The following is a 12,605-nucleotide window of genomic DNA, read 5'->3' on the forward strand; positions in this document are numbered from 1 at the left end:
TAAAATGAATTATAAATAATTACAAGTATATTAACTATAAGCCATGAATATTCGTACAAATTTTAAAAAGAGCCTTACTTGCCTTGAGTTGTAAGGTTCTAAATTGTTAGAGAGTTATCAGTTATCAAGAATTCAAATGTACATTCAAGTAAAGATAATGATATCATTAGTTGTTATAAACCATTTGTAATCTCTATATTATCTCATGTAATAGTTCTATATATATATACAAAGACTTAACCATAAAAGTATCCCAAATTTTTCTCTCAAAAGTTAGTTCTCAAATGATGTGTCACCATCTCATTAGATTTATTATTTTGGGAAGTGTGTCACCAACTCATGAGATAATGATACATAATTTAGGAACAACTTTTAAAAAAGAAGTCTTAGAATGTCTAACATTTTCCTAACCATAATTAATGGTAAAGCATATAACCCAAATACTAGAGTTATAATCTTGTCACATAAGTGAAGGCCCAAAGCTGCTATACCCTAAACGAAGGTCTAGCTTGGTCCGAGCTGTCACTCTATCAATGAAGGTTGGACGGCTTGATAGTTAGGCGCAAGCTTTTAAGTTAAAATGCAAGTATATTAACTACAAAGTACGAATAATCATAACATTTGGTCAAAAAATACAGCAAAAAGCACCTTTTTTTTTTTTTCGTTTGATTTTCTTTTTTTCCTAAACCCACTTGTTTGTTACGAATGATGAACTCCTTCCGCAATGAATTAGGTGAACTGAATAGGATCTGGTTAGATATATTTGAGGGACAGTTTTTTCCTCAAAAAAAGTGAAAACATAAAATATTATTTAAATATAAACTCTTGATAATCTAGTTCAGAATACCTCAAATTTAGAAAAGAATACATCCTGGGTCTCTCCCCAAGTCTCTTGAGGTTCCCTTTTTTCTTTTATTTTTCTTTTGACTTGCCTCCCCGGCGAAGCATTCCCAATCGCTGCCAGACACAAAGAAGAATCTCTTGCGCCACTCTTTTCAACTCGTCTGATCCTTCGGAATCGTCACAAACCGCCCTACGCCTCCACTGCTATGAAAGCTCCACACCTCACCCGAACAATCATGAGGGTGATGTATCGATAAAAACTCTCTTCTCCAAATATTTTCGGCCATATAACCCCCGCGGCAAATAGAATGCGGTAGCTAGTAGGAGTCACTTGGATAGGAGCCAGGTTCAGCACTTTGAGGACCTCGCGAATAAACGAAGGAAAAGGAAGCCGAAGGCCAACGCGGAATTGGTCCTCTGTCAGAATGATCTCCTCTGTGCAAGAACGACAAATCCTCTCCTCCCAGTTGGGCACTCTGAAGACCACACTATCAGGTACACCGCACTTGTGGTGTAACTCCGCCAAACTAGCGGCAGAGGAGCGGGAGACCTCACTACGATGCTAGCTTCACCTCCAGCTTTTCTCTTTCCGGCCATTTTCAAAACGAGAAAGATGCGGAGAAAGAACAAACATAGTAGGGAACCAGGCAAAACAGTTTCTTATCCAAAAAAAAAAAAAAAAAAGGGACGGAAGACATATATACCCAACTTTGTGATCCGCTTACTACGCCTACCCTTCGGCTGCCCACTACGCATAAACCCTCGCTCCACGAGGCCAAGCACTAAATATGTTGTTAGTCAATAGTCATTAAACATGAAGTAATTAATATGGTGCAACTAAAAGATGTGTTACCTGTCCCTAAGAGGTAGCTCAATCGGCTGGGACCACACTTAATGAAGTGGAGGTCACAAGTTCGAATCCCTCCCTCTTTGTGATTACGTAAAAAAAAAAAAAAAAAAAAAGATGTGTTACCTACAAAATAATTATAAAATGTATTCTTTGTTCATTGTTAAATATAATAATTTTAGTATTGTTTTGCTAAATTTTTGTTATGGAGATTACACTTTGCATTTTGTTGATTATTTATTATGATGTTTCCATTATATTTATTTGAATGTCAATCAAAGAAGTTGCCTTTTAATTTTAGTATATTTTTCATCTACGCTTTAGCCTCCTATTTTAATATATTTTTCATTTTTACTTTGGCCCATATCGATATAAATTCTTGGTTCCCTCCCTGCGTATATATTTCTTCTACTATCTTAACCTTAATTAGGGCATTGACTTCTCCTCCACCAAAAATCTCTAACGTGAGCGTCGGAGCACCGGAACCCCTCCGGTGACTCTCTAACCTACTTTCCTCTTACTTTGTCTTGTATGGAGATTAGGCTTAAGGTTAATGCTATTGGGCCACCGTTTCTGGCACTAACATAAACCAACTGTTAATGTGCTTCTGAAATTAATTACTCTTGTGGTGTGACTTGATTTCTCAAGTCAATTTGGTGGGGCCATGCACTATCCCTTTTTCTCTTGGTTTGGTTTTACATGATTTGCCGACTTAGAGTTCCTATTACATATTGGTGTTGGACTCCTAATACAAGTGGGATTCAGTGTTGTCCTACTCCTCAAGTTTGGCTTCTCTGCAACCGACTTATTAAGCTTATAAAAGGAGTTGAGGGACAGTGCGACTTTGGCGAGATAAAAGGGGGAGAAAAATTAAAAGTCACATATCTCATTAGAGTTTTTTCACTTTGTTGTGCCTTATAGCACTTAGAGATGAAAAGAGATTTCTTTGTCAATTTTTTCCCCCCTTTTGTATTTTTCTCTTTTATGTGAGAGTGAAATTTGGGTATTAGGGCTTTGAGTTTTGAGTGATTTTCTCTCCGTTATTTTTGTACTCCATCTTTTGATAGTAAATTTTCTCCGGGTTGTCTCCGTTAGTAGATATAAGCTTGTTAAGCTGAACCACTTAAATTTTAGTGTCGTGTATAGCTTATCTATTTTCTATTCTGCTCTTTTCTACTTTTTTAGGATGCTGTTATTTAATTTCGTGCACAACAATTACTATTATTCTCAGAAGTAATAGGATCTAAGGACATGTCCCAAAATCTATTTTTCCTTTTTCATCTTTTTCTTTGGCTTTGCCAAGAAACTTGCTGGCAATTTCCTTGTACAGAGAACTCAGAGGAAGAAATTTTTAATTGCGTTAAGAAAAAGAAAGATGAACACGTACAGGAGTCACATAAAAAGTAGGAAAAAAGCGCCGAGGTGACTAGCATTCAAAGTCAAAGGTAATCTATATATGGAACGAAATTTCTCATCACCCCTCCCTAACTAGAAGTTAATTTATATACTAGCTGTTCCTGACAATTCTTTTATTGAAAGCATTGAATGTAATGTTCAAGTGAGTCCACTATTGTCCGTAGATCATTAAACGTGTGAAGAGAAGAAGAAAATATACGACATTGTCTCACAAAGATCAACCTTCTTTTTTCTTTTTGGAGCCTCACAAACACATTATTCTAACTTTTTGTCTTCTTTAAAAAGAAGAAGAAAATATAGGACAGTTTTTCCACAAGATCAAACTTCTTTTTCTTTTTGGATCCTCACAAATATAAATTATTCTAACCTTTTGTCTTCTTTGAAAAGAAGAAGAAAATATAGGACATTTTTTCCACAAGATAAACCTTCTTTTTCTTTTTGGATCCTCACAAAGATTAAATTATTTTTAACCTTTTGTCTTCTTTAAAAAGAAGAAGAAAATATATGACATTAATTAATTGTCTCACAAAGATCAACCTTCTTTTTCTTTTTGAGACTCAAGAGTGGTAAAGATCCCCCCTTGTAACCTTTTCCCCTTTTCAATTAGAAAAAAAAAAAAAAAAAAACGAAATTACTCAACAGAAAAAGAAATAGTGCAGAATTGAGCTTAGAAAACTAACTTCAAATAGTGCGACCTGCGTTGTGTGATTTTGCACCACTTGGTCTGCTTCTATGTTGCGAATTGAGTTGCAATGATAGGTAATCTAAGTTATTAACAATAATACTAATAATAACAACTCTCTCTTAAAATTAACAGTAACTAATTAATTGTGAAACCATAAACAATAACAATAACTAATTAATTGTGAAACCATGAACAATTACATTAATTAATTAATTGTTAAAATTAACAATAACAACCCACGTGGCCATGTTGATTAGAAAATAAAAATAAAAATAAAATAAAAACCCCACCTTAGGCCACCCACCTTTCACTTGTTTAGTTGTTTTGTCTCGTAATTTGAAAAATAATGCACGGCCACATGCTCACAGTCACAGCAAATGCAAGGGAAAGAAACAAAAACTTGAAAAAAAAAATAAATAAATAAATTGAAACTTGCAAAATTGAAAAGTGAAAACAATAAAAAGTTGCAGACTTGCAGTCTGCCACTCGGCTCAGTAGTACTCTTGTCTCTTTACCGTGCTAGGCTCGCTGCTAGCCATTTCCCAAGTTAAGCAAAGCAAAGAAAGTTAAGCAACCAAATGACCAGGGAACAATTGAAGAAGAGTAATTGAAGTTAGAGTTTCAACATTCAAGAACTTACCGAATCTGCTGCTTTTGCTGGAGCCTGGAGATAAAACAAATTTCTGAGAGGCTGCTGGAAATTAATTCTGATGGTGGCTGGTGTGGTGGGAAATTAGGGATCGGCTGAACTCTGAAGGAATTAACTTTATAGTTTTCCATCTTTCTATTTATTATAGATCGATCATAATTTTATCCATTTGCTCCTCTTAACTTTTGCGACTTTGCTTTTAGCTTTTGTGTTATTTCTTCGTGTATTTGGAATCATTGGGTTAAAGCTCATTACTCCTAGTGGTTTAACAAAAAAAAAAAAAAAAACCTAATTAGATGTCAAAGTAGGGTGGGTACGTGTAGTATGAGTGGATCACTTGATAAATCATCACTTGATAAATCACACCAACAAAAAAAAAAAATCATAAAAATCACACTATATAAGTCTTGATGGAAATAGTTAACACCATCATCAACCAAAAGGCGTTAACTCACATTCTTTCCTTGGGCTTCTTTCTTCAACATTTGATAAATCACACCAACAAAAAAAAAAAATCATAAAAATCACACTATATAAGTCTTGATGGAAATAGTTAACACCATCATCAACCAAAAGGCGTTAACTCACATTCTTTCCTTGGGCTTCTTTCTTCAACATTTGATAAATCACACCAACAAAAAAAAAAAATCATAAAAATCACACTATATAAGTCTTGATGGAAATAGTTAACACCATCATCAACCAAAAGGCGTTAACTCACATTCTTTCCTTGGGCTTCTTTCTTCAACATTCCCGGAACCTCCGACATTTTCCCTTTCATTTCGTTTGGCTTGAATTTCATATTTTCTATTAATCCATTCTCGATTTGCATCTTCCGCGAGAAAAGTCTACTACGTTTAGATGGCCGGCGGAAAAGAAATCTGGACTTGTATGATGAGACGATTAAATCAACAAATAGCTCTTTACAATTTACCAGAGAAAATGAAGTGATTGGGATAACAGCCAAAGCGCTTAAAACAACTGGAGCCCATGACGTTCCACGACTATACATCAAAATACATGCTGCGCTGAAGGCTACCATCATGCCCATAATGGATATGAATAGTGTGGCTAGTGCAAGCAACAACTTTGAAGGAACTGACACGTAAAAATCCTCTTCTCTGTAACGTGACACGAACATTGACAAGAACAATAGTATTGAAGCCGAAGAGGATAATAGTGCAATTGCATCTGATATGAAGAATACCTTAAACCAAGTATTTCTCAAAAGAATAGGAGTGCCTTGCTCTTGATTGTGTTCTTGATTGTTGCCGCCTGGCACAGAGAAGACTGCAGCAAAAAGGCAGCGGCAATTAATGTTGCCACAACCATGCAATTGTTTGATGTGCTCTTCATCCACATTTTAGCTTCTATTTGCAAATCTTTATGTTTCTTTTTAAATAACTCCTTAGGTGTTAAGCCATCTTTATTCTTCATGTTCATGTATGACAGCGGGACAATCGTTTCTATTTCCTACAGATCAAGTATACATTGACAAGTACAGTTGAACCAATATTATTTATGCAACCCAAAAAAAAAAAAAAAAAAAATTAAATAATATTATTGCTCACCTTAAACCCCAACAATTCTCGTTGCATTCTAAAGCCTCCTAATACAATATTGACTCGATCAAGAGGAGCCAAATTTCCAGCTAAGTGCAGTATGTTGTCCCTGTTTTTCAAAGTAATAAGGGATGCAAGGCTATACGTGATAGTATCTGTCTCATATATTAGATTGACCACACTTTCTTGTATATATTTAATAGCAATGTGAAATAAACTCATGTTATCTTCGTCCAATTGCCATAAAAGGTCAGGATAAGAGCGTGTAATTATATTTAGAAATTCAACATTTCCAACTTTTGCAACTTAAAAAAGTAAAGTAATATGAGAGTGAACGAAGTATAAATGATGAGGACTGTTCGTCTGGAATTGCAACATTTTTCCAAAGGACTTCAACTAATTGATGGGCTACTGTCTTCATCAAAGCTTTGTTACAAATCCCTTTGAACCCTATAGTTGAGAAAAGAATCTATTAAGAAATCAAACATAGTTTAGTAATAAAGAAATATTAAATCTATATAGTCATTCCATTATAAGAAATTATGTTGAAACCATTATAAAATAAAAATGCAAAGAAAACTAAAGCATTAAATGCGGCTACTTTTGTCCTAATTATTGACTTCTTAACATATGTTTTGTTCTTTATACAATGTTTGTTAAAAAAAAAAAAAAAAAAGGTTTTGTGAATAATTCGTGTAAAATTGTCATCATGTTGTGATATTTTAGTGTAATAAAAGAACTACTTGGAAAATGTCGTGTATATATATATATTAGATGGGTGTGGAAGCTAGAGTTGGACACCAAGATGCATAAGCTCCTACTAAAGATGCCCAACAATTCTTTAAATTGTTAAAAGATTCAGAGGAGCTATTATGGTCGGGGTGCACAAATCACAGTATATTTAGTGCAATTCTTGATCTTTCTAATTTGAAGTGTGAAGATGGATGGAGTAACGCCTCTTTTACAAAGTTGCTTAGATTTCTCAAAGGTATTGTTACGTTAGATGCAAAGTTGCCTAAGGGCACATACGAGGCAAAAAAATACTTGAAGGACTTGGGGCTGGGATATGAGAAGATCCCGTCATGCTGCAATGGTTGTATGTTGTTTTTGTAGGACAATAAGAAGTTAGAAAGACGTACAAAATGCAATGCGTCAAAGTAGAAGCAGCCCAGGGGTGGGGATGATGAATTGTTTCGAAAATCGAAAAAAAAAACCTGCAAAGGTATTGCGGTGGTTGCCTTTGAAACCAAGATTGCAAAGGTTGTTCATGTCACATAAGAGCGCTTCACACATGAAGTGGCACGCTGATAAGCACACAAAGGATGGGGTACTAAAGCATCCTGCCGATGGACTAGAAAGGAAGGATTTTGATGAGCGGTACCCGAAATTTGCCTTTGACCCATGCAATATAAGGCTTGGTTTATCGTCAGATGGATTTAATCATTTCAACAACATGAGCTCTACTCATAGTACTTTGCTAGTAATGTTGGTACCGTACAATTTGCCTCAATGAATGAGCATGAAACAACCTTTTTTTATGTTATCCCTTATTATCGTAGCCTCAAATTCACCTGGAATGAAGATAGGTGTCTACCTAGAGCCTTTAATATCATAATTAAAGGAGTTATGGGATGTCAGAGTACCAACTTATGAGATCATGTCACAGCATGTCCTCCAAATGTCATGTTGTATTAGGGGTATGAAAAGTTTGTAGGCAAATTGATGTATGAACACCTTGAGAGAGAAAGAGAGAGAGAGAAGTGAGATGTGATGTATGGTTGTTGTTAACCGATGAAAACCATGAATGATGAAGAGAACATTGCAAAAGGAATGAAGACAACACCAGATTTACAAAACAATCTCCACCATTGTTAAGGAAAGAAGCTTAGGATCCGCAACTCAAAAGGAAACAAATCCAGCACTTTACGTACCCTGTGTGTGGATGCAGGAAGAAGCAATATTCTCACCTACCAAGCAAGCCCAGCAAGCAGCGGCTAACAATTACAACATCAATAAATTAATAACGAATGAATGAATTAAACATGGAAACTTGGATCACTTACCCTTAAGCTATATATTAAGCATTTTTTAATTAATGCCTCTCTTAAACTTTAAAATTTTGACAGACGATAAAAATTTGTAATGTACAGTTTTAATATTTCATCCCCTTCCAATCTTACACCCTAACGGATGAGATTAAAATAACAAATTACCTCCTTTATAAAATAAAGAAATTAAACAAAAAAAAAAAAAAGTGAAAAAAGGAAAAAAAAAAAAAAAAAAAAAAAAAAAAAAAGGAAAAAAAAAAAGGAAACTTGGCCGTGAGTTATATCATTTTTTAAAATTTTCTGATTTTTTACTCTTTTTTTTTTATTTTTTTATTTTTTAGATTTTATTAAACTAATGATTGTCTTTTTCTAAATAAAATTATGGGAGTAGAACTGGAATTTTACATGCTAACCATTTAAGTTCATGTAAAAAGTTTAAAAATAAATAGTGATTGAAAGCAGTTCAAAGATCACAATGCCACACTACGGCAAAGCTTTCCACCAAGTACGTACAAAAACTTCTCAGTATTTGTGAATTATTGATCTTTTATATATATTTTTACTTTATTGTGTTATTATTTTTGTCCTCTCATCAATTGATTCAATATAGAAGGGACTGAGAGATATTTAATTATCGACTTATTGTGTTGATTCACTATTTGTGTTATAATTTATTGTTTTCATTCCCGTTTACTTTTGTGTAGAAATATTTATAAATTAAGAAAATTTAAAACCAATTGAGAAATGGAAAAGAACTACAAACTTGCATAAAAAAATAATAATAATAATAATAAAAAAAAAAAAAATCTTACATGAGACACTCCAGAAGGGAGACACCCCGAGTGAAATTTATTGTCAAAAGCTTGACCACAATCATCAAGTTTATGAAAAAAATAAATATAATGGCATAATGGCATATATATATATATATATATATATATATATAATGGGTCTTACAGATTCAATGGTAGATTTGAAAAGATTTGAAAAAAATATTGATGGAGTTGGACAGGAGTATGGCCAGAGAAGGAAAAATAACATTTCTTTATATATCACAAAAACCAAAGGAAAAGTCCTTTATGGAATTAATCAAATGAGCATCAAATCAAAGTCTTGATTTTCTTTATTCATTCCCTGCATACCTTCCTTGCTCAAAATACCCTGATCACCTCTGGCAATTCTTTGTTCCTTTTTGTTTCACTTGCATTCCATATTTCTATGGATCAATTGCACAATCAGCATCTTCACTAGAAAAGTCTACGTTTACGATGACGTATATGTGACCAAAAAATAAATCTAGCCCAGTATGTTGAGTTAAGTGTATCAACCCAAAGTTGAAAATGTGCTTGAACAAAAAGAGTTATTGGGATAGTAGCCAAAGCTGTTATAACCATCGGAGCCCATGCTGATTTGCTATAATATACCAAAAAGCAGGTTGCACTGAAGGCTGATACCATCCCTGCTATCGAGATGAAGAGTGCAGCAAGTCCAGACAGCAAACTTAGAGGTATTGACTTGAGAAAATCATCTTCTCTATAACGCGACGTGAGAATTGACAAAAAAATTAATATCAAAGTTGAAGAGAAAAGCAATGCTATCGTATCTGATATAAAGAATACAGTAAACCAATTACTGTTCAAAAGAAGAGGTTTTCCCATGTCAAGTTTTCCTGCTTCTTGATAGTTTCCACCTGGTACAGTGAAGGTTGCAGCGAAAACCACAGTAGCAATTACTGTTGCCACAAGCATGCAATTGGTTGCTGTTTCCTTCATCCACTTTTCACCTTTTTCTTGTAATTCTTTATGTTCCTTTTTAAATATATCCTTAGGTGTTTCATCCTTTGAATTCTTCATGTTCAAATATGAAGGCGGCACAATCTTTTCTACGTTCTACAATAACCAAGGTATAAATGAACAAGAGAAAATACAAAAAATAGTAATAATAATAATAGTATTAACATGAGTCACCTGAAACCATAACAATTCCTTTTGCATTTGAAGGGCTGCTATTGATATAGTAATTAATCGATCTATTTGAGCCAATCTTCCAGCCATGTGCAGCATGTTATCACCTTTGGAAATGCGTAGCATGTTGTTATCACCTTTGGCAATATAGGTTGTAATATTTTCCTTCATGACACCTATCTCATGTATTAGATTTAATACGCTCTCTTGCCGATATAAAATAGCAATGTGAAATAAACTCCCGTAGTACTCTTCATCTACCAATTGCCATAAGAGATCGGGATAGGCGCGTATAAGTAGAATTAGAAATTCAACATTTCTTACTTTTGCAGCTTCAACAAGTAAAGTCATATGATCACGAACCAATTCTGATGAAAAAGGTTTCTGCAGTGGTACTGTATAAACCATTTTCCAGAGCCTTTCAACTAACTTATGGGCACATGTCTGCATCAAAGCATGGTTATAGATGATCCATTTGTGACCTAAATGTGCCCGCATCAAAGTATTCTTATAGATCCATTTGCTACCTAAGATTAGGAAAATAATCCATTTCAGAGATCATTTGGTCAAAAGAAATATTAATTCCCTACTTTATTTTAACTAGATCCATAGCAAGAGATGCTAATATTGAAAGTCTTATAAGAGAGATCGAGAGAGAAAAAAAATATATTGATTCAAATCTGAGTAACAAATATATACAAGCTTATGTTAACAGACAATCTGTCGTGTTCTTACATTAATGGATTATTACGTGATCATATATATAGTCTGGCATGAGTACTTGCCAGTAGATTTTAATTTGAAAATTTATTAATTTACTATTATATTATAAGAGTATAATTAATTGCAAGATGAAATATCAAAGCATAATGATATTAAAGGCTTGAAATTTATGATTTATTTTTTATTTTTTATTTTTTATTTTTTATTTATTTTTTTATGTGGGACAAGACAGAGTTAATTGAGTCATATAATATCATTGAGTTTGACTCTATTTAAGTGAATTATTGTAACTCCAATAAAAACAATGAATAAGATTTTGTTTGAGGTGTGACTTTTTTTCTTGTTCTCTCTAGGTAAGTTGCCATGCTAATTATAACTAGCCTATTATCAAATAACTAATAGAAATTAAGATTTATGCATTTGAATTTAAGAAGAAATATTGCTAGTTTACACCAAAAAGAAGCACTATCCTACATGCTTTCGTGTCTCTCTAACAGAAATAGTTAAGAATTGAACGAAATTGGTAAAGATCAAATAGAAAAATACATGCTCTTGTCCGAAATTTCTCATAGTTTAGGGAGTAGATATATATCATCTAAAGATTTGATGACATGGAGACTACTTTCTCATTCCCACATGTTTTTAGTAAAATTGTCATCAAGTTGTGATTAATGGAATAAAAAAGCTACTTGGGAAATGTTGCATATATTCTAGTTTGGGTTGGAGGGAAACTAACAGGAATTTAAGCCAATTTTCCATGATGATAGCTGACTTTTGCTGCTAATAGCAAAAGGTTCTCTTGCCAACTCTTCTAAAACTTTCCACCCACAAGCAGTGTTGGTAGTAGTGTCGATGACAGTTGCTAACTTCGGATCCAAATCCAGAATTTTCAATGCTATATCTGTACATAATAAACAAATTAAAAAAAAAAATAATAAAAAATAAAGATCGTTGCAAAAAGGAATTGGATCAAAAATCCATAAAATATGGCCGCTGATATTGCAATAGAAGTGGTAACTTGTAAGTTATGCAAAAACTTTGTAGACTAACCAATAAAAGTTCCTTTTGTCCTTACAAATATGATGTCACTTTAAAAAATTTTATTAAATTTAAGATAATATTTATTAAATTTTGATCTATTGATAATTTTAAAAGTTACATCACATTTGAGAGAACACAACGAGGACAAGTCCACTATCCATCACTCGCCATGTAAAATTGCTATGAAATACGTTTTTGGTCCAATTAAATAAGGACAACAACCAAAGATAATGGCCTACTAAATTGATTGTCTCAAACACATGCACAGTTAGTAAAACATAGGACATACCGTAAAAACCAGCGGAAACAATATCAAGAAGGAGATGAATGCGTTGACGAGTAGTCAACAGTGAAAAACGAGTCACAGACAATAGATAATCGACCATGTTTCTATCTCTTTCATAAGCTGCAACGTGAAGTGGTGTCCTTTCACGGCCGTGAGCTGCAACGTGAAGTGGGGTCCTTTCATCGCCATCATCACCTACAATGAGATCAAGTGGTGTCCTTTCATTGCCATCATGGATCAATGGCAATTTGCTGTTCTTCTTAACCATCTCCTCTGCGATTCTCACGACTCCAGTTTTAGCAGCAACGTGAAGAGCCGTAAGTCCATCTACTGTTGTCAATTCCAAGTCCTCGGGAGTCATCAATTTCAACACTTCTTCCACAAAATAGGTGTGTTTTGCAGCTGCTGCACTATGAAGTGCTGTCGCTTGCTGTTTCGTTATGGGAAGTCGAACGCAGTCTTGGTCGGGGTGTTGATCAAGAAAAGCCTTAGCAACTAGCCAGTCACCTTTCATGGCAGCTTGAAGGAGCGGACCACAGAG

General features: G+C 34.1%; 1 protein-coding gene across 1 annotated transcript; it reads right to left on the bottom strand.

The window, feature by feature from the left end:
- Nucleotides 1-5,664: 5,664 nt before the first annotated feature.
- On the bottom strand, nucleotides 5,665-12,605 carry LOC132169277 (uncharacterized). Its single transcript, XM_059580337.1, has 7 exons — nucleotides 12,068-12,605; nucleotides 11,474-11,638; nucleotides 10,018-10,541; nucleotides 9,475-9,939; nucleotides 7,974-7,996; nucleotides 6,012-6,111; nucleotides 5,665-5,913 (listed from the first exon to the last, which is right to left on the bottom strand). The coding sequence occupies exons 1-7, from the start codon at nucleotides 12,576-12,578 to the stop codon at nucleotides 5,665-5,667; spliced, it is 2,037 nt and encodes a 678-aa protein (XP_059436320.1). The 5' UTR covers nucleotides 12,579-12,605.

This window comes from Corylus avellana, chromosome ca2 (assembly GCF_901000735.1).
Source record: "Corylus avellana chromosome ca2, CavTom2PMs-1.0".
Taxonomy (NCBI): Eukaryota; Viridiplantae; Streptophyta; class Magnoliopsida; order Fagales; family Betulaceae; genus Corylus; species Corylus avellana.

Bases quoted from the DNA above. Each gene is read 5' to 3' on its own strand.
- LOC132169277 (XM_059580337.1), bottom strand. From the start codon at position 12,578: ATGAAAGGTGACTGGCTAGTTGCTAAGGCTTTTCTTGATCAACACCCC. The intron at 9,940-10,017 runs GTGACTCATGTT...TGGTTATTGTAG, and splicing joins AGGAATTGTTATGGTTTCAG to AACGTAGAAAAGATTGTGCC. The intron at 7,997-9,474 runs GTATATTATAGC...TGTAATTGTTAG, and splicing joins TCAGTGCAACCTGCTTTTTG to CCGCTGCTTGCTGGGCTTGC.